This window comes from Protopterus annectens, chromosome 12.part0 (genome assembly GCF_019279795.1).
Source record: "Protopterus annectens isolate FY-2018-M chromosome 12.part0, PAN1.0, whole genome shotgun sequence".
In the NCBI taxonomy this organism is placed as follows: domain Eukaryota; kingdom Metazoa; phylum Chordata; order Ceratodontiformes; family Protopteridae; genus Protopterus; species Protopterus annectens.
The window spans coordinates 857,000,883-857,024,720 of record NC_056746.1 but is presented as its reverse complement, the minus strand read 5'-3'; the positions used below and the strand labels follow the sequence as shown (position 1 = coordinate 857,024,720).

Below are 23,838 nucleotides of genomic sequence, written 5' to 3'. Positions count from 1 at the left end.
TACAAGTTCAGATATTTTAGTCTTTTATAATAACTTAGATTTTCACATCCATGGATACCCTTGGTATATTTCTATTGTACTCTTTCCAGTTTATTTATGCTTGTTTTCCTATAGGGTTTCCATATTGTTATTCCATACTCAAGCTTGGGTCTAATGGAACTAACAAACCATGACTTCATTATATCTGATTTCCTAGACTTTATAAATGTTTTTATAAAGAAAAAAAAAAAAATAACATAAAAAAAAATTATTTTTTGTATAGAATTAAAGGAATGAGGTTTTCCTTTTATTTTAGCTGTATTGTTAACATTTGTAAACTATTATGTATTTCTTCGTGTCCATATATTGCCTAATACCTATGTTTTGTTTTAAATTGTCTGTTCTTTTGGAGCTTTTCTCCCCGGGCCTCTACTGAAAATGGACATATATCCAGTTAGACTAGCCCGGTCAACAAATGTTAAATAAATAAATAAATAAATAAATAAATAAATAATACAACCTATAGTTCTATAACTATCATTAGCCAATTGGTTGATATGATTAGAAAAAAACTCATAGCTGAATCTACCCATATACCCAGGTCCTTAAATGAGTCTACAGTTTCAATCACTGTGTGCTGTATTAAATATTCACCTTTCAGTTTATGGCTCCCAAATCTCGTATGCTTAGTTTTTTATGTATTTATCAACATATCATTCTCCTGTGCCCAAATGGTCAATTTAGTCAAATTATTTTGCAGACACGCCTTATCTGTAACACTTGTAATCAGTTTACCCAATTTCAGGTCGTCAGCATATAGACTGTAGAACACCTCAGATGAAAATGTAAGGTCTGAAAGATAAAATCTAAGCAAGTAAGGGCCGAGTACAGAGCCCTGTGGGACACCTTGACTGTAACCAAGGATTTCACCTGTCCAGTTGGTGTGTGATACTTGCCATGTCCTATTTGTAAGCCATGCAGCTATCCATCTTATCAACAGTACATCAATACCTACTAATTTATTGATCAGTGTTTTGTGCATGACCATGTCAAATGCTAAAGTTAAATCTATATAAATCACATCACAGCACAATTTTTCATTCATAGCTGTTATTATATTGTTATGGAACATCATGTTACAGGTGATAATAGATCTATGTTTAACATATGCATGCTGATATATGGTTTCAGATCCCAACCTATCCAGTTCTGTCAATAACTTATCCAGTATTACCTTCTCCATTATTTTTCCACAACATGAAATTATGCATGTACATTATACATATATATATATATATGTAATGGATACAGCATGAGAGTAACCTTTGAGGGAACACCATATTCCCTTTTTAATGTACAATTCCTGTGTGGTCCCTGGTCTGCACTAGAGATTCATTAGTGGGATGTATACCCCTCGACCTCCCCACTGGGATAAATGCACAAGCTACACCAATTCTCCCTCTCTGGTTGGCTCTTGTAGTGCAGGGGGCCACTACCTAAATGCAGGTCAGATGGGTCAGACTCAGGGCTCCATCACACTATCTACTTATGTATTTATTTACTAATTGACTGATTCATTCACATTTGTGAAATGTGAATGCCCAGATGGATAGCCTCGTTTAGTAGAGCCCTGGGGAGATAACTTTAAATAAATGTATAAATACAAAAATACAATAAAAAGTAAAATATATACAAAAATAGCAATGACATTTAGTCAGTACATGTTTGGTTGCATCAAGACTCATCAGTCACATTTCACTGAGCCCCAGTTTGTCAACTACAGGGAAGTTTCAAAACAGGATCCATTATAAAGACCTGTCCAGGGATTCAATGATGTGTGGATTGCAGGAATAGGTCAAGTAAATGGGAATCAACTGCTTTGGCGATTGATTTAAGCTGATACACTCCCAAAAGTTTAACATATGATTTTGAGTCTACAAGACTGGCAGGATATATAAATATATATGCAATTGATTATATGTAATCAGTTTTACCATATTTTTCAATGCAGAATGGACTGAAGAATGCAAAATATAAATATTTGAAAGAAAATAAAGTAATTTCAAGGAACACTAAAACATAGAAGATAAGTAGAGAAGCTAGAGTTAGAGAATCTGATAGAAATGAAAATAGAAAATTGTAAGAAGTAGGGGAAAATAGGGATACAAGTATGCACTATATGGAAAGTGGAGTAAAAGTTGAATAATAATCAATAAAGTCTTTCTTAACTCAGTAAAACGTTCAGTTACTGTATCTATAAATCCAACAGTAAAATACAGTGTAGCAAATATATTGGAGTATATTACTGAAGAGAGTTAGGTAAAAAGAATCTTAGCCAGTATTGCAGCTGCAAATCCATTTCTTAGGAAATGTAAAGTTACAGAAAGTGTCACCTTATTTCAGAGTTTGCCTGCAGAGACAGAGCATATGGAGTTTCCATGTATAATTAGTGCTAATGTGATATTGATTTGATGAGCAGTTGTTCTTGCATAGGTTCTCCAGGTAAAATAGGTATAACAGCAGGGTAACTGGCTGTGTAAAGTAGTTGATTTGCCAAGCATAGATTTGTGGAAGTGAGGCTATCACAAAATTCTAACCAGCCAAGTTCTTGGAGTGAAAGACTATGGTGCATAAGACTTTTATGACCTACAGGAAACCAATCAGTTTTATTCTGATTGTACTAGGTTATGCAATGGGAGGATGTTTAAGTTGATCCAGAGATAAGAGGCATACAAAAGAGATGGAAGTAATTCAGATCTAACAGTACAGACTCTGAATTTATCTGATGGAATGATTTTGCACTGGATAACTTGCCTTATGCATTACCCGTTTTGTGATTGCCTTCCATATGTGGGAGTAGAAACTTAACTGATTATCAAAGGTTAACCAAGTATTTGGTTAAGTTAATGTCATCAGTGCTTTTGGAGTCAGCTGAGAAGACTGGATTTACCTTTAATGGAATCACAAGGGGAGGTTGATTGCAATTTAGCACAGAAAATCATAGATTTGTTTTTGAAAGTGTTTAAAAGAAGGCCCATGCTGTGTAACAAGGACTTAAATAAATGGTAGCACTTTTGCAGTAGGAAAATGAGATCCTCTGGAGATTCACTGGAAGTGACAATGGTAGAATCATCAGCACACTGAATTTCTGATGTTTTAAGATGGTGAAAAGATGTGGACCTGCTAAAGAACCATGATGAACTCCAACAGTAAGTGAACATTTGGAGGATGCAAAGTTGTTCCATTTTAGATCTTGGAGTTTTATCATTACAGTAACTAGTAAACCATTCAACTCTTCTTTGGGTGACAGTACTGAAAGCTTTAGAAAAATCAAGAAAAACAGTATCCACAGTTTTACTCCCAAATGAAGCTCACCATGTGTGAATTCAATGAGGATAATCAACACTGAATCAGTCCCATGGTTAGACCAAACATCCATGTTGAGTGTGAGATATAATATTATCACTAAGTGGGTAGTTAAGGAGCTGTTTCCAAGTACATTTCTACATGATTTTAGAGAATGGTAGAAGTAGTGTGATAGGGTAGTAGTTATTTAATGACACAAAAGGTCCACCATTATGTAGAGGAACTAGGATCGATTGTTTCTGACAATGCAAACTATAACCTTTCAAAATGGATCTAGTCATTAATATGGTGCCTGGGTAGGTAGGTACTGGATGGAGGTGTCATTTTTAGAAATTCAGCAGGAATGTTATCATTAGATAGAGATCTTGATCTCACTTTTCTTGCCATTAATACAAACTGACACCCTGCCTCTGTTCCAGAAGGCTGGCTTTAGAATATGTATATATCTTGTGCAAACTGTTAAAGTTCTTGATGTTATAGAAACATTTGGCAGTTGCAAGATCATCTAAACATGGAAAAGGTAAGGATGTATGACAGAAGTCAGGAAGCAACAGCTGATAAACAGATTTCCTGAATGCCTTTGGCTTGCTTTAACATTTCAATTGTTGACTTGCAAAATAAGATTTGTTTCCATGCAATGATGACATTTCTTCACCATGTTATGAATTCTACAGAATTTGTTGTAATCATAGGGTTTATATGTTCTATGATTTAGGAGCTTGAGATGGTCTGCATTAAACATTAATTTATGGAAGAGATTTTATTCCTAAATGGAGCCATTGTATTCACTGCATCTAGGAAAATTGGTTAAAATAGGATATAGCAATGTCAAGGAAGAGTGAAAGAAAAAAACAGTCAGTATTAGATAAAGTATAATTTAAAGACGAACTGTCACATTTTGAAAGGTTACCAGAAAGGTGGAACTCTTGTATTTTTTTCTGTTCTCCCTCTCAGCCTGAATCCTACCTAGGTCTGGTTGCTCCAGATTTCTTCAAACATCCACCCCTACATCCTCTAATTGTTCCTTTCCAGACAATCATGGATGTGACCCTTCACTGAGTGGGGCCCCGATTCCTCAGGAAATCAACCGCTCTGTAATCATTGTTTAGAACCCTGAAGAATTACAGGTGAGAAACCTAGAACCGTCATTAATGCAGTATCTGCTGAAGATCCCTAACTATGGGAGCAGCTTATACAATTACATCAATGCACCTACCTGGTACATGCATCTACCTATCAAGTACTGGAGTGGAAGCTATCATTGTCCCTTTACAGAGGTAATCTATGAGGTTCCTGGTCTCTATCAGAAGTCGTTCAGGTGGCAAAATTTCACAAACCCTCCAATGAGAGAGGAGAGATGGAAGGCTGCTACTTCATCCTATTTCTGCCCCAGCCCACCAAGTGAACCTTACCAGCTAACTAAGGCTATTTCTGAATTCAGATTACCATCGATACACACAAAAGGGCTGGCTTTGGAGCATTTTTGTCTTGTGTACTTTTGTAGTGAGACAAATGGCAAATACAAAAAGTGGTCCCTGATGCAGTGTGATAAGGAAGCAGAGATGGAAATGCTAGGTAGAGAAGATAGCAAGATCTAATCTAGTAAAACGTTTTTGCTACCATGCTTGTCTGTTCAAGTTGTTTTAAAGATTAGTTAAGTTTGATGAAAAAGTTGAATTTAGCATCATTAATAAGTAACCAATCTAAACTGAAATCATCTAAGACTACAAGTTCTGAGTTGTTGTTTGATGTTAACCATTGTAAAGCTTCTTCTGCAAGTTTATCATTATTACCTGGAAATATATAGTTAGAACCCATTTGCTTATTTATTTGTTTGTTAATTGAGATGGGTGGCTGGTATGTGATACTTTTAAGCTATTTCCTGGGCCATTTGGCTAAGACATTACACATAATAGAGAAAATTTAAATAAGTACAGTGGCAATGTCAAAATAACACAAATGCAATAAACAATAGGAAAATGCAAAAACATAAACTGACTGACTTGGACTGGGATGATTTAGGTATTTATTCATCAGAGATGATTCTGTTGCACCTAAGAATGGCATATCATTAAGGTATAATTGAGTTGTCATGGTTGAAGGTTTTAGCCATGTCTCAAGTAAGGTGAGAGACAACTATAAACAGTGTGTGTTTTATTATGGAAATGAATGTCTTGCATTGATGTGACTAATTTTTAAGTCTTTAGTATTTTCCATATATAAAGATTTGAGATAATGGGTATGTCGTTTGTATATGCTGTTGGGTTAGGATGGATGTCACTTGGCAGTCAGAATGAAATAGGAGTTAAGAGGTATGGGGCATTAATAGAGCATCTAAATGTTGGGACGCAAAGCTTTTTAAATGCCACATTAAAATAGTATCAAAGCTGGAGAGGAGAGATAACATATGGACCATTGACATTTTTTGAGTATCTGCAACAATATGTAATAGGATGGGAATTATACTAATTTGTGTAAAAGAGTGCCAGTAAATAGCAGATGACTATGGATAACTGCCGTTATTGCTTTTAGACTTTGTGAGTATGAGACAATTAGTGGTATCAAGAAGCCACGGTATAATATAGAGGAATAATATCAAAATCTGCTTAGCACAGGTATTTTTGTTAGAGCAGTAAGACATGGCATTTACTAATAAAATGACTAAAAGAAACAATGTCAAACTTCTGCTCCAAGCAGAAAAAGGACACTTCACCTCACCGAGTTATAGTGTGGCAGTAAAGATAAGTTGTTGTTATCAGAATAGGATACAATACCTAACTGGATTAGATAAGAGAAATCTGCAATAAAACGGGGAAAAAGAAATGAAAGTTCAAAATCATATTATGAAAGGTTGCCCAAACATTGCTAAACTGCAGTATTCAAATAACAGTGTTCAAAGTTAAGTTGTTGCTATGAGAAATAAACACATAGATAAACTAAATGTGTATTGCAGTTCACAAGAACAAATTAAGACTAAACAATACTCTGTTATACATAACTACATATTGAAATGTCTGCATATAAAAATCAGTGAAAGAAAAATCTGACTGCAACTGTTATAACACACACACACACACACACACACACACACACACACACACACACACACACACACACACACACACACACACACACACACACCTGTCATTAGAGATGAAATAAAAACTTCTACCTGTAAAGTATTGCTGTAGAACAACATTTTAGAGGAATGCGTTGTCTGTAATGACAAGCAGGAAGAAAATAAGTCTGCAAATGCCTCCAGACTTTTCTGTTAAATGTTTCCTTAAATAAATGTTCCTTCCTTTCTTTTTTACTACACAATAAGTATCTTTAAATTACTGCAGACCTGAAGTTATAGTTAAGAAGAACAAAGACAGGTACTTCACTGAACCTAAACAGCAATAGCAACAGAAATCTGTCCAATATAAGAATCTAGGGACACCACTACAGGCTTAGATTCACAGAGATTAATAAGAACAGGTAATGGCAAAGGCTGTACTTCACGCAAAATAAATAAATAAATAAATAAATAAACAAATAAAATACTACAACAGCAGCAGAACAACCTGGCAAGACTCTGAGGGTGACCAATGTCAGGAACTGCACTCAACCAAGCATGCTCTATGTCAGAAAACATAATATTTAAAATCGAGTTAGTGATAGCAACCCAGGAAGAAACCTCTAAAGACAATCAGGAGCAGCACCAGATAGCTCCCCAATATAAAAATCCAGTAGCATGGAGGTTATAGAGACACGTTAACAGGATCAACAGTCAGGAACTCCACTTGGATTCTCATAGGTTTACAGGTTCATAGATTAGTACTAAGCTAACTGCCCTTGCGAGCCATTTTAAGCCTAGCCAATTATCCCTTGTGACACTCAAATCCTGCACTTGTGCTTGTAAGGCAAACACCTTAACCATTAGGCCACCCTCCAACCCTATCTGAGATGAATGGCACCAAATGATGGCAAAGGTCCTGCTTTAAACTGAAGTCATATCATAACACCAGATGCTAACAAGTCAACAAGACCACAGCAAGGATCGATGTCAGGAACTCCATTCAATAGCCACAAAAATGAATGACAACACATGAAGGCTAAGGTTCCATTTCATTAAGAATAACAAAGACAGCAAACAAGGGAACCTGATGTCACAAAACATTTTATTTAAAAGCTAGTTAGTGATAAGTCTATACCTCAAAATGCATGCACTCGAGGCACTCCTCAGTATGGAGAACATCAATATCTGTGCAGTAACAGAAACCTGGTTTAAGGCTCCAGAGAGCACCCCAGCACTACCAGGCTATAACTCATACCATACTTTTTGGCCACAGAACCCGGACTGAAACACAAAAGGCAGGGGTGTATCCATATTCATCAAGGATACCCACACCTCCAGGTTAGTGGCGCAGCATGATGCCTCAGAGATCATCCATGTGAGACTAACAATGGGCAAAACTGCAATTCAAATTATAGCTTGCTACAGATCACCCACCATGACCCAGGACCCCCATTCCACATTTCTGGAGGCACTGGAAAATATGAAGGACCTACCAAATGCCCTAATATTGGGTGATTTCAATTACCCAAACATTAACTGGGAGAACTACTCAAGTACTAACTCCCTTGCCCAACGCTTCCTAGAATCTATAAACTCAAATGCCCTAGATCAACTGGTCAACACCCCCACCAGAGGTGACAACATATTGGACCTGGTCATCACCAACATGGGCGACTGGTGTTCCACACCGGAGGTCAATCCCTCACTGGTTATATCTGACCATAAACAAATCACTTTGGATATCCACATTCCGCCCCCACCCCCAATCAAGGAAACCACCATGAAAAACTTTTCAAAAGCAAACTTTACGTTACTTAAGACTGAGGTGGAAAGGTTCACAGCCCCCATGCTAAAGGACAATGCTGTCCAAGCTGCTGAATCCCTTACAAAGACACTCTATGAGCACCTGCAAGAATGCATGGATCATGCTATCCCAAGCAAAACCAAGACTCACTCCTCCAAGAAAAGGAAACCAGTCTGGTGGACTCCTGCCATAAACAAGCTATACAACAGAAGGAGGAAACTAGTACAGAAAAGAGTAAAATCCCAAGAAGGAATGACATCCCTGATCAGTATCAGTAAGAAACTATGATCCCTCACTCCAAAGATAACCACAAAGCGTTCTTTAGCTATGTCAAGAACCTAAGTGGAAACTCTCAGATCTGCTCTGAGTTAGTGCAGAATGACACAAAATACACTGAACTGACTGATATTACCAACATTCTGGCAGACAGGTTTAGTGTAAACTTCATCCCTCTCTCACCCCGTAAAGGGCCCATAACCATACCAGAAGAATGTAGAGCCCCAGCAATCACTGACACACAGGTTAAAACAGCCTGATCCAAAGCCAAAAACACAGCTTCAATGGGACCAGACGGTGTCCTAGGCTGTGTTTTACAGGAGCTCCAAAATGAACTAACCCCTCACCTAAACACACTGTTCAAATTCAGCCTCTCTACAGGCTACGTATCCATAGAGTGACTCACAGCAACAGTTATCCTGCTCCACAAAGGTGGAGCCACAATGGACCCTGGGAACTATCGCCCTATAAGCCTGACTAGCCTGGTCTGCAAGGCTATGGAGCGCATCATCATGGAACTCATTAACAGACATTGGGAACTTCCAAACATTGGACCCTACCCAGTTTGGCTTTGTTAAGGGCTGATCATGCCTCCTAAACCTGGTGGACTTCTTTGAGACAGTTACCAAGGCTTTAGATGAGGGAAAAGAGGTCCACACAGCCTACCTAGACCTCGCAAAGCCTTTCGACACCATTCCCCATTCTGGTATTATAGACAAGCATTCCAGCCTGAACATAAACCCCTACATCACGAGATGGGTTGCCAGTTGGCTCATGGATAGAACCCACACAGTGAGAGTTGCAGGCTCTAGGTCTGACTCTAAACCGGTTACAAGTGACATCCCCCAGGGCTCAGTCCTGGGACCCCTCCTGTTCGGTATATACTTCTCAGAGGTACAGGCAAGCACAGGAGGACTATGGCTGACCAATTTTACAGACAACTGCAAACTGGGGGCCATAATTGACTCTCCGGCTGATACAGACATCCTCTAGAAGGGTCTCACTGAGATGGATACCTGGTGTCAAAATCATGGCCTCAAGCCATAGGCGCCAGAAGCTGTTAAAGACTGGGGGTCGAATGGTGACAGGGGCACTTAGTGAACTGAAAAGGGTAATTTTTTTATAGCTATTTGCTACCACAACATAGGTTCACTTGGAGGACATTTTAAGCTTAGCCAATTCCCTTTTGGTGCTTGAATTAACATTTTCTGATTGGTCTTAGCTATCCCCATGGCTGATAATTGTATATTAGCCCTAGTGAGAACAACTGTGATCATACCATAGATAATGTGAGGGGGCCATTAAGGGATGCAGCATTTAGGAACTGCCTCTATCCATTAGTGGCATGAGGGGAAATCCTGGCGTACATTTTCTATTACCCATCCTTAGATCCAAGTTGCATTTGAATATGGATGGATGAGCTTTGCTTTATTTTTATGGATAGTCTGTTCCGGAACAGTGGTAGCCTCTGTGATATATATCCATCTCTCCACAACATTCATTTTAGATACCTGGACTGAGTATTTCTGATGCCATTTGACTTGCTGATGTTCAGTAGGTCCATCTGTATTATGTCGGAGGTTGCTTTGTATGCCAGACATGTCACCTCTAAGCACTCTGTAGGATACTGAGTATAGTAATAAATCTTTGAGGTGGTCCATGCAAGACCTATTGTTTAGGACTTGTATCCTTTTAGTAAGGTATCTCTGAAGGTATTCCAATTGTTTAATGGGGCTGGACAGATACATGCCAAAGTGGGCATTATACAAAATGATTGACATAATGAGAGCTTTGAAAAGGGGACAACAACATCTCTAGATCTAGTCACAATCAATTTGTTTATAAGCTGTGCAATATAGAAAGGCTTTCTTATGACTCTGGACACATGTTGGTCAAAAGTTAGGTCACTGTACACACAAGTTCCCAAATGCAAACAATTGGATCAGTTCTCAGAGGGCATTGTCATGATTTTGACACCAGTTATTATTTGGGACAAACCTTTCTGCATGATGGTTAAGTCATTTGGGGATTCAATAACTTCTCCTAGCTTGCAGTCATCTCAAACTTAGCTGGCCAAAGCTATTTGGTATTTCCTTTTACTTTTGAGATGTATATGCCAAACAGAAAAAGTCTCAGCACCGAACCCTGGGGGACTCCATTAGTGAATGGTCTCTTCCCCTGTTTTGATCTCCTGCATCCTGTGAGCCAAGCTGGCAATGCAGCTGGTAATGTAAGTGTTTGCTCCTACATTATTCATCTTTTGCACTACACCTGAGTAGGGGATTGTGTCAAAAGGCTTGGCCAGGTCAAGGTAAAGTGAGTGGTATGAAGTGTTTTACCTTCATCCATTGCTTTGGTAACAAGAGTAAAGCTTAAAATTTGCCCATGATTTTGAGGCTTTCACACCTTCCTCTGGGCTGTTTTCAAACACATTTTTAGGGCCATGCATACATGTATGCATTCCTTGATTCACCTTCCTGATTGCATTAAATTATATTCCTTGTATAATACAGCACACTTGTTAGACTTAAGTTAGAGCGCATTTTAAATTTATTGTTTAAACATTTTTCCAGTAGCTAATGAAACAAAAATGCATTAACCAATAATGACAAAACTGCCCTATTCAGAACATTTCCCTCATAAAGGTCTACTTCCACACACAACTGCATTTTAAATTTATTGTTTGAACATTTTTCCAGTAGGCAATGAATCAAAATGCATGCACCAATAATGACAAAACTGCCCAGTTCAGATCATTTCCATGATAACAGTCTACTTCCACAAACAACTGCATTTTAAATTTATTGTTTGAACATTTTTCCAGTAGGCAATGAAGCAAAATGCATGCACCAATAATGACAAACTGCCCTATTCAGAACATTTCCATGATAACAGTCTACTTCTACATCCCTGCTATGCCTCAACATATGCTAGGAAGTAACTGTAGAACTAATAAAAGTTGCTAGGCCTGGATACAGACAAAACTGTTTTTGATGTATACCATTTTAGACAAGTAGAGGCAATATGTAAACTTAATAAGAACCACAAACTATCCCTATGGCATGAAACATGTTGCTAGGCTACTGACATTCCCTAAACCAAATAACTCTTTCCTAAAGAGAATTACAGATTCCTATCTTCCCGACAGAAGGCCAAATAACCAATACTAGATACCAAGGCCAGTGACTGAGTCCATCCTTTCAGCTAGGATGATGGATGGCCAATGCCATACCATCAGTGGAATGAATGATCCAGTTACACACCACTATCCAGACACTTGTTACTGGTAATGGTAATGCTGTTAAACATTTTGAACTCTTAACTTCAGCTTACCTTACGAGTCATTAGATACTAAAGTACCATTCTCTAATGCTCCAGAGGAGCTATCCTGTGTCCTCAGGAAGACACATGTTGAGATTTAATTGATGAGAAAGGAATTATCAGATAAAAGAAACTGGGACTCAAAGATTTTAATTAAGATAAAATAACATTGCCACCTTTTGTAAAATCCAGCCACTATCCATTTTCAATACCCACTTTATTCATTTCTATAGGTACTGACATAATATACTTTCATTACTTACAGTCTATAAACAGAATTATATACAAACATTAAGCATCTATATTGCACCTTCTTAATGTTAACAAAGGCACTCCTTTCCCAGAAATATAAATAAAAGAGTAAACTACTGCTGCGTATGTGCATACTCATGCACTTATGAGCACATGCATCCCTGTGGCATACGTCTTTTGCAATGTTTCTCATTCAGCAAATATGTGCTAACCAGCAGCCCAGGCTTGTGCATTTCTTATTCTGAAGCATTAGTGTTTCATGTCTGGCAACTAGAACACAGTCAAAATAGTGCAGTGTGTCAGAATGTAGGCAGCAATGAAGAGTGACAAGACCTGAGATGTTACATTGTTTCATAATGCTTCCAGAGTTGGGGAACACTGATAATCCCACAGATGTGAACTGTTAGAGAGAGGAACAGCTGTCTCTTAGCACTCTACCACCACAAACACACACACACACTCTGCAAATACAGTCCAGACTCCTCCGGCAGCAGATTACTCACTCTGACAGACTCCATCCTCCATCAGCAGGCAGCTTCTGAAAATAAATCCTGTCTGTTTCCGCTTGCAAAAACCAGCTGGAAACCCAGAAATACGCGCTGCAAGCTCAACTGATGAGCTGATGTCATCGCGGATAGTTGGGAGGTGTGGAAAATGAAAATATTTGTAATATGGGACAGTTGGGAGGTATGGATGATCTGCAAAAAGTGCATAGTCATCCCCTTTGGAAAAAACAAAGTACCCGTGAACTACCACATACGTGGTAATTCCCTAAATACAGAAAATGTAATAAGGGATCTGGGGACCCAAGTAGATAGTAATTTCTCCTTTGATAATCATGTTGCCAAGGTGGTTAGAAAATCCTTCTATGTGGCCCCACCTAATCAGAAAAGGGTTCACATCTAGAACAAAAGAGCTTATTGTGCCCCTCTTCTCATCACTCATCAGACCCATCATAGAGTACAACGCCCCATTTGGGATGTACCTTTCAAGACACCTGCAACAGCTGGAAAGACCACAGAAGTACCTCACCAAGAGGATTACTGGCCTCAAACAGATGCCCTATGCAGCCTGACTGAAGAAACTCCAGCTGTACTCGGTTGCATACCGTTTACTCAGGGGTGATCTCTGCCTGACATACAAGGCCATGTCCAATCCAGAATTGATGGACATGCTCCACCTAAAAAAAAAAAATATTCCCCAAGAGCCACATACTCTAGGGATCTAAACCTCACCACAACAATAAATAGGATGTGCTGAAGGGATAGATTCCTGTCCCAGAGACTCCCCATGCTTTGGAACAGGATTCCAATCTACATTAGGCAGAGCCCCTCACTAACACTCTTCAATAGAAACCTTGACGAGTAGATGGGAAACAGAAAATTTACCCATGTGGATCACTGCAGTGGCTCTGCTGGACAGAGGCACAGGGAACTAATGGCTCTGCTGGACAGAGGCACAGGGAACTAATCTAAGGGGGGCGGCGAAAGCCAACACATTCTGGCTAGGCTTATAGATGCCCTCAGGCAGATAGCCTAATACTTACCTATGAACCTATAAAAGTCCAGGAAATGCCAAATCTGCTGCGGAAAGCACTTCAGGAAATTGATTAGTCCAGCTGTTACAGAGACTAGCTGACAAAATTATTAGGATGTAGCTAGGAATTGTCTTCAGGCACAAATGATGCGAGATGAAGGCAGAAATGGGAACAGCAGCAGTCAGAGTGTCTAATGTCACAAAAATGTAATATTAAAGCTTTAAAATGGAACTAAGAGATATTAAACTGTTATTAATGGAGCTATGTGAAATGACCTCCTAACTTTAGGCAGCCATTTTATATGCCCCATAACTAGCCAACAATAAGAATCATAGTCTTAAAAGTTAACAGACTGGACATTTTCAAGACAGAAGTGCTGCAACATGCTGAAAGTTTACTGAAACAAAACATCATTCTGTTTAGAATGAAGGAAAATATGCATTTTGGAGTACAAGATGAGATTGGAGATAGAAGCATGAGGATATCTAAAAATATTGGTTATTAAAGGGCATGAGGATATCTAAAAATATTGGTTATTAAAGGGCATGAGGATATCTAAAAATATTGGTTATAAAGGTATTTTGATTGACATGGAGATTCCATTGCCTGGTTATTGACAAGATACATTGTACACTGGCTCCCAAGCTGCTCAGTTAGCACCATGGCCTCATCCAGTAAAGCTACTGTCAAATTTCTTAAGGGAAAAGGAGATGATATATGATAAGCTTGGCTTAAAAGGGAGATTCTCCAGAATGTAAGATTCATCAGGATTAATTATGATTATTTTGTGGAAGTTGCAGACAGAGCAAAAAATGTAGTCCTCTTCGTGAGTAATGAAGTCAAAAGGAATAAAGGTTTACCTATGTTACCTCTATGGTTTCTGCATCCAGGAAAGTATTGCATTTCCCAGATGTTAACTACAGTGGCAAACTTGTGTCAGCGTTTTGGAGTAAATAATGTATCTAAGTTACATACAGGCAGCAGTAAGAAGGGTTCCTCCCACTTAATATGGCAGATGACAGAGATTGCATTTGGGAATTGTAATGGTGGCACATTGACGTATGGAGCACAGTGCTTTTCTTTGATCATCCGTAGTTTATGTGGTTGCCAGTTGTAGTGTGCTTTTGTTTTTGTGAAAGCAGTTTGGCCAACTGCTCTATACTGTACATCTTTGATTAGGAGCCACTCTTAAATATAAGCTGCAGAAGTAAAATTATCTTTCAGAAATAATAATTACTATAAAAGCCTCCCCTCCACTGTACCTGCGGCTTGTTATTCAGGTGAAGCCATGGCTTTAAAATCTTGATGGTTTCCAAAAGACAAGAAATGCAAACCAAGTTAAACAAAATCATTAAGAAATTTTAAAAACAAAGAACACACTCTTCAATACTGTCCCCTCCAAACTAAAATTCTCTACTCATTTTCACAAAAGCTATCACAAAAACACAACCAAGGAATATAATGACATAAATGAATGTGGAAAAGTGTCTCTGCAAAATATAAATGAAAGTGAAAAACTGGCTCTAAAGAATATGCTCACATTCATACCTGTGGGAAGAGAATATGAATCAGAAACTGTCTTACTTTATAGAAGTAGCATTCCTTTAGTTTTCCAGCTGCATATACTATTTGCCCTCCCCAATAGCTTTCACTGTCTTGACAATTAACAATCTGCTAGATAAGAGTTAAAAGCCCAGAACGTTTACACTTGATACAGATACAGAATCAAGTTATGCTGCCACAGTAGTATACACAGTCTGCGGTACAGCAGTCCTGCTGGAATGTACTCCACATGACAGAATACGATTTTATAACAACAAAGTATTTTTAATGAAATGGTGACTCTGATGCCCGTGAATGAATAGGGTGAAAGCACTTAGTCACTTTGTGGCTTGAACTTCAATAAAGTTAAACTGCTTGGGTTTTACCACTAGTGTGGTCCATTTATTATTTTTATTTTAATATTGCCGATTTTATAACAAGCTTTGTCTGCACCCCAAACCATAAACTACAACAATTTTATCATTAGCTTCCCTTATCAAAAAATACCTGAAAGTAATTAGAAATTGTAAACATAAATAAAGCTCATTAGCCTTGGTACACAATTAAGGCAAACAAATAAAAAGAAACAAACAAACAAATGTAACAATAGCCCTATCATGTATATGTCTGGAATTGTTTCTTCTACTGCTTTGTAAATAGGCATAATACACTGAACTCAATATTGTACAGTCCAAATATGTGCATGAAAGTATGTGAATTTTACCAGCATTTATAAGGCTACCACACCCCCCATGGAAAAAATACTAATGCTAATAACACTATTCCATCAGTCTTACCAGACCTGCCATGCTGTCCCAAACAGTGGTATGCTTCAGCTGTAGAGGAAACTGTGACAGCTAGACCTTATGGGTTTGGAGTGAAGCAGATGACTGAAAAAGAGGTGAAGACTACAAAGATGAAAGTGAAGCAGCCTGCTGGTAACCATAATTCATTTGTGCCATCCAGAGACTGTCTTCTAAAATGCGAGGTACCAAATCAAAACTTCATTTGGCACTGACAGAAGCAATTTTCCCAATGGTATAATGTTGTCTTTTGTCACCCTTCAGTTTTTCCCTATTGCAACAGTGTGGGTCAGAGTTCACTCAAGAAACAGGACCACTTTCTATGAATTGCATTTAAAAAAAATGTTCTAGTTAATGTCATACTAATATAAGCCACACTTATATAGAAGCCATACCTGCAAACAATTGACTTTAATAGATGCCATGGCTTTGAATCAATGATAGTACCATGATCTGGTTTGAGGATTTTTAAATATATCAACGACTGTGTAGTGACGTGGATGGACTGGTGGATTACTGGAGCACTTCCTTCGCATTACACATTATTTGCTTGTCTTGCCGAGAATTATCTAATAGTAAATATGTAAAAGCTGGCAGAAGCAACAAGTGAAATAGTTGCCTTCAAATCCATCACAGTCTTGTTCAAATTATGGTTTTATTTTTAATGATTGTGGCTTGCTGTACAGTTTCTACTTGAGCATCAGCTGTGGGATAGTGTCCTTGCTGGGTTTCTTTGCACTTCAAGGCATAAGTGTTAATAGATGTGGTCTTGGTATTATATAAAATGGGATCTTTTAGTTCAATGTATTATTTTAAAAAGAGTGAGTTGAAACTGTATGTTTCGAATTTTTTTTTATAATTACCTGTTTATGGCTACTATGGATTACTTGTTTATTACTGAGGCAGCTGCAGTGGTGTAGCAGTTAGCATTGCCACTTCCCAGCAAGAGGTTCTCTGGTTCAATTCTCGGCTGGGGTGCCTTCTGTGCAGAGTCTGTGTGTCCTCCCTGCAGTCATGTGCTTTTCCTCCAGGTGCTCAGGTTTCTTCCCACATTCCAAAGACATGCAATAGGTGGATTGGAGACACTAAATTGGCCGTAGGTGCGAGTGAGTGGTACGAATGAACTATCGTGGCAGGGCTAGCCACCCAGCAGTATAAACCTTGGCTTGAAATGATTGTCACCATTGAAGTGACACCTGACCCGATGGGAAAAAGGGGTTGAGGATGGATGAACCTTTTTATGTTTAGATATGTGTTGTGGGGAGATTTATTGCTTGATGTTTGTCAGCTAATAGGTTAACTTTGATCTTCATTGTAGTACCTGTTCAAACTCTTATGTATAAAGGGTGACCTGTAATGGAGTTCTTTGCTTATTATTGCTTCAGTTTACCCTACCCTTGCCATTTTTGATTTTATTTTGTTGTTGTTATGTGCTACAGTTCTCTAGAATAAGGTGTTTGCACTGTATGTTAAGGTATTTGTTTTGGGTATGGTTAGCAGTATATTTTTCACCACCTACACAGGGGAAAGTTGCTCTGCTGGCTGCTTGTAAATTGACTAGTTTCCTTATACAAGGTAGAACATTCAACATAGAAAGAGGAAGATCACTGTATATAAAATGTTTTACTTTGCTTGCTGTCCTGGTTAAGCAGGATGCACCTGCTTTCAGTATGTTTCTGCTGTACAGTCTCCAGGTTATTCTATTTAACCCTGCTTTGTCAGGGAATAAGTGACCTCATGCAAAATGCTTTTATTTGCTTTTTCTCGTGCTGGGCTGATTCTTGCCCTCGGTGTAGCCTCGCTATGCTCTGGCTCACTCTGCTGTCATACCCTACCCCCATTCCCACCCACATCCAGTATCCTGTAACTTATAGTTAACCGGTCCTTCCCCTCTTCAACCACACCCCCTGGAGCAGCAAATCAAACCATGTCTCTTAACTAACCCACCCATTTCTAATCTGTACTCCATAACTTCCTTTCACTATTCTCTGCCTATCACTATTCTCATCTCCGACTAACACGTATTTTGTCCTTCCTCTCTTTCAACCCCCCCCTACATATCCTTACCCTACCCTTTACTACGTATTCTTATTTTCAAACTTATTTCAACATTTAATTTCACTGCCACCCATCCACTTACTAAACTCTACATACTCTACGATGTATCATATAAAATATGCTATACCTCTCCCTCTGCTATTAACCCTGCTACTCCTTGCCCTCTATACTACTTCCTTCCAATCTAACCTCCCCCCTTATAATCACTCTCCAACCTTCCCTGTAATTGATGAGCACCAGCATGTCAAACCTACTATCTACATCTCCCCATACCTCTACAATACATCCGCTACTCTACTCTTAGATATTTTCCGACCCAAAATACTTCCATCTCATTATATATTTATCACAATCCATTTTAAAAATTAAAATATCTTACCCTCCATTGCCTTACTGACATCAAACTCCAATGTGATATCCATCCTAATCCAGGCCCAATCCCTTCCTCCCAAACCCATTACACTGACACAGCCACTAACTCCACACCTAGCTCCTGTCTACCACTGCAAACAAGCATCTCTAACCTGCTTATCAGTAATGCCAATCTAAGAAGCCCAATAAACAAAGTCCATTAATTTCATGCCACTATTGCCCTATACTCCCCCAATATATTTGTCATTACTGAAACATGGCTTAAGCCTCATATTAAATCTGAGGAATTTCTTCCTAGTGGCTTTAGTATCCTTAGGACTGACAGAGTATCTAGATGTTGGGGTGGGATAGCCACTTTGCTTAAAGAAAGTCTTAATTTGGTACACCTCAACTCTGCTCCACCTGATATCCCTAACCTTGAAATTTCGATAGCATGCCTTGATCTAAATAACCATACGTGTATTATCCTTATTGCTACCTACCTGCCCCCTGCTGAAAACCTCCACAATATAGAAAACATCCTTGAATGGGCATCTATAATCTTCACCCATGAAACTATAATACTAGGAGATTTCAACCTTGACTGGACCACCTGCTCTTCCAATACCCCTAAAAATTTCATTAATCTTTATAATTTCTGTCAAAGAATTAACCACCCCACACACATTGACAAACACTCCAAGAGACAATCCATTCTAGACTGGATTTTAACTAACAAGTCCAATATTACATATGATGCTGGGTGTCTCCCAGACACACTAAGTGATCATTTCCCTACCTACTTGATTAGAAAGCATTTACAAAATTTCCCTAATAGTTCATTTTGCTATATTCACTCACAACAAAAAACATTTCTCTCCATCAATATTTAACTCTTGACTTCTACTATATGATTGGACACCTTTGAAAAAGTTTCCACTTGATAGTGCAGTTCAGTATTTCAATACCTCTTTCCTACAAATACTTAATGAGCTAGCCCCATAAGAAAAATATGCACCAACTCCAAAAGGCTTCCTTGGCTATCAAAAGACAGAATTCATTTACTAAAAAAAAAGAGATAGAGCCTGGTCTCACTATCAAGGTAGTAGAAATAAAGACAACCTCACTACCTACCAGCAATTTAGAAATCAAACTAAAAAATCTAATTAAACAGGACAAAAGAACCTACTTCCAAGCAAATCAGCTAAAATACCAGAACAATCCCAAAAAATTCTGGCAAACAGTTAATATTCTCAACCCAGGGAAACCCACTACCCCAACCCCAAGACTGACCATCCAAAATGAATGCACAGCCTCCCAATTTAACTCCCAATTTATTAACTCAATGATCTCTCTACTCAACAACACCCCTAGTACACCTCCTACCATACCTCAAATCACTTGCCCTACAAACACCAACAAACAACCACAAACACTACATAATGAGGGGCTTTGCCCCCACACACCCAAAAGTGGAAGGCTGTGCCCCCCCACCCCCGAACTAAATATACCAACTCCAAGATCGCACTACTGTGGGGAAAATGGTAAACTGATGAGAATGGCCAAGCGATTTCTTTCCCAAGGAAAGAAATCGCTTATGTGGACGTTCAATGTTTTCAAATTTCATGGCTTTAAGTTCGATAAAGAGGTGTTTGACAGAATGCCTCTTTGAGGAAATAATAGGAACCCTAATAATCTACCTCCTGTCTCTATTTCCTATTCCAATAGCACTATAATAGAGCCAGTAGAACATACAAAACTTCTCTGTGTCACAATTTATAGGGGACTCAAGTTTGACAGACACCTTGCTCTAACCATTAAAAAGGTTCATGCCAAACTGGGTTCACTCTACAGGGCAAAAGCATTTCTCACTGACCAAGCAAGACTTGCAACAGCCCAAACCCATCTATTATCTTCCCTTCTATATTACTCTCAAATATTTACCACCCTTCGGTAATCTGACCTAAATAGCCTTGAATCTTGCTATAACAAAATTGCTAAATTTGCTACAAATCAATCTCAAAGATCTCACCATTATACTGCATTAATTCAGCTAAAATGGCTAGAGCTCCCTCATCTCCTTAGCCCGAATCATTTACTAACCACTTGTACAGTCTTATACAAACCTGATAACTGCCCAGCACTATCAGATCTAGTCCAACCCTATAGTAACCTAACATCCCTTAGGTCTGCTGATAAAATATTGTTAAAAGTTATAAAGCCCAAAACACCTATCACATCTCCTTTTTCTCCCATGCCATTGCCAAACAACATAACTCTCTTCCACAGCATATTCTTACCATCAATAACACAGTAATATTTAAACAGACCCTAAAAGAATATTTCTCTAAACATTGGCTCTGCTCCAATTCTCACCCAGGCTAAACACCTCAACCCATAAATATCTAAATCCTTTCTCTATACCACTCTTCTCAATATCTCCTGGCTTTTGAATCCTTCTTCCAGACCGTAATAAGTCCCCCTCCACCACCAAAATAAATAAATAAAAAAAAAAAAAAAAAAAAAAGAATGTATGGAAATATTTATATTGTTTGAAATGTTTGACAATTGCATATAATTGTTTAATATTGTTCAAGATGCCTAACTTTGTTACTTCTGTTTTAAACACTGTAGTAAGAACTTGTAATTTGTATTCCTTTTTATGCACTATAATTATTGTAACTAGCATATGTCATTTGTAAATACCATTGTAATCTTCCTTGGAGGTTTTCTCCCCAGGTCTCCACTGAAAACTGGCTTCTGGCCCAGCCAGACAATACCTGGTTAACAAACAAAATAAATAAATAAAATAAATAAATAACTCAGTCCAGATCACTGTTTTATATTAGTCTGCATTCAGATGCAAGTACGCTTTGAAGATAGTACTAGAAAAAGGGGTTTGGACTCCATGTATGCAGATATTTCTGGTGATATCATCTATGATGGTAAGATGGGGCTAACCTCTATATTAAATTATAGGTTAATTAATGATATACTTAGATCTATACCTGGTGAGTTCTGTCAGATGGTGGAAAGCTATAGGGATGGTGAGCTGACAGAGGTTGTGTAGTATTTGTGGCTTTCGCACCATCATTTTCTTTTCACGACTTCCTATTGAGAGTCTATTTTTGGAAGGTGCTCCATTTCTCTTTCCCAACTCAACATAGGTTGCTTATATTGTCTCCTGGTTGGAAAATTGTGTCATACATTCATCAGGTCGTTCTGGGCTCAGGCCAGGATGCTAGTCTAGGAACAAAAGGTTGCATTCAGTACACCACAGAGGTTGTTCAGGATCCCTTTACCTGACTGTATTTTTTTTTCACAGGCTCGTTTATTTTGAGCAGTCCTCAGAGTGGCCAGAAAATGTATTTGAAGTGCTTAGAAAATGATTGATGATCTTAAGGTTCAAGATTTGTCAAAGTTACTGAAGCCCAGCAAGTTGGGGATGCATCGGCTAGGATTTCTGGTGTCTAGCTCATGTTATGATCATATGCTGAATCTTTTAATCATACTGACTGATCATGTCTTATGAGACATTTATGCTTTAGTTACACTTTTTCATTTTAGCAACAAATAATGTAGTTGAAAGGGACATTTATGGTTTAAATACATTTTTTCAGTGTAACAAGAAATAATGTAATTGAAAATGTGTCTTTCTATTTTTCAAGGATAAACTTGTTGAAAGTCTGATTCATTCAGTTTGCCCCATTCCAAAGTTGTTCATTTCAAAGTTTTGATGGTCTCCTGACCCCTATTCTGGGAGTTCCATCCCCACCTTGCTAATTTAAACATCTTTAAGGCTCCACCACTTCTATAGAAGTTGTAAACTGGATGAAACAAACTTCAACAAGTTTGCACTTGAATAGGACCATTTTCTCAAAAACTGTGTTATAGTGGATATTTTAACATTATGTAAATTGTGCTTGACTGTGACTCCTTTTTCCATCTTCTTTTCTATCTCCCTAATGCTCCCATATCTGGCTAATTTTGTAAATTAGGGAAGAAAGCCAGAAAAAAAAATGGCTAAGGTGACAGTTGATTACAATGTTTCCATATATGCAAGTATCTATGTCACATGCACAGATGTGCATTCAGTTTAACACACGGTAATATTGCCAACTTTCATTCCATTTTTCTGTCCTGTTTTGTGTTTTCCTTTTGTAGGACAGTGATCTTCTGACCTTCAACATCTCAGAACACCATTCGTGGTGGAGTGAGCATGGTCCTGGCTGTGTGAGCAGGGAAGTACCACTGAGCGGAATGAAAGGAACAGATAGTCGCTCCTACATTTCAGTTATGGGATGCGCCATAGAATATCACTACATAGAGGTGATGCACAGCGCAGTGCAGATCTTTTTAGCGGTAGGTACTACTCAGCATTCTCCAAAATAGAGAAGTTAAATATTATTACTCATTTTTTGATTGTCTCTGAATTATTTCTAAGACTTGTTTTCAGAACATTTACTTAGTGGAAAGAAAGAAAGAAAGAAAGAAAGGAAGAGAAAAAGAGAAAGAAAAGACCCTTATACAAATATCACTACTAATGATTAGCTTTATTAGCACATAACCTGCCATCGTCAGTAGAATCAATCTCAACAGTCTGTTACTGACAAAGTCAAAAAAGGGAAGGAAAATATTCCTGTCTCATGCACACTTGTCAAAAAAAAAAAAAAGAACAACATATTTTTTTTGGTTGGGGACAGGTCTTCCCTTCCATCGACACAAGCCCAAAATGTATTATTTTAAGACAGTCACTGCAGGTCAATGAATGTAAAAAATTCTGATGGCAGCAGCTTTAATAAAATGTTATTTTTAACATTAGAAACTGTTTTTAAATCAAACAGGTGTTATATAAATAGGTGTTGAAGAATTCATTTTTAACAAATAGTTACACACACCTGAAATGTATAGCTTACACACCCAAAGAAATGGTATTGTATCATGCCTAAGAAATCTGATAGAAGTGAACAGTTCCCTAAATTATGGCCTGGCACTTGGCAACCAAGAAGAACCACTGATTATAATACCCTGAGAATAAGCTTTACCTTAGGATCATGCATTAAATTCCTATTAAATCATTTAACAGCATTATAGGTTCATAACCATAAGGGCCTTTTTAAGCCTAGCCATGCCTCCCAAATCTCTGACAAGTTACCCTTGATAAGTGTAAGCAAGGGTTTGGGAGATGAACCATTTACAGGTTACTTGTGTCCATTAGAGATATAGGTGCCAGACCAGAGATGAATTCCTGGTTTTCCATCCAATTGTCCAGGTTGGAGGGACCCACCAAGTAGATCCTTTTTACATAGCAGCTCAAGGAGGAAAAATTACTCCATCCATAACCCCTTTTTCCCAAGCGGTTTGGGTGTCACTTCAACTGTGACAATCACGTAGAACCAAGATTCACACTACCAGGTGGCTATCCATTTCATAGTTATTCTTGCATACCGCTCACACATGCGCACTCACATCTATGACCAGTTTAGAG

General features: G+C 38.2%; 1 protein-coding gene across 2 annotated transcripts in view; it reads left to right on the top strand.

The window, feature by feature from the left end:
- The window catches only part of NKAIN4 (sodium/potassium transporting ATPase interacting 4), a 582,098-nt gene that overhangs the window by 389,838 nt on the left and 168,422 nt on the right, over positions 1-23,838 (top strand). For both annotated transcript variants that reach the window (XM_044089894.1, XM_044089895.1), the window contains exon 4: positions 22,515-22,712. In XM_044089894.1, the coding sequence (XP_043945829.1) occupies positions 22,515-22,712 (198 nt within the window). The remainder of the gene's footprint in view (positions 1-22,514; positions 22,713-23,838) is intronic.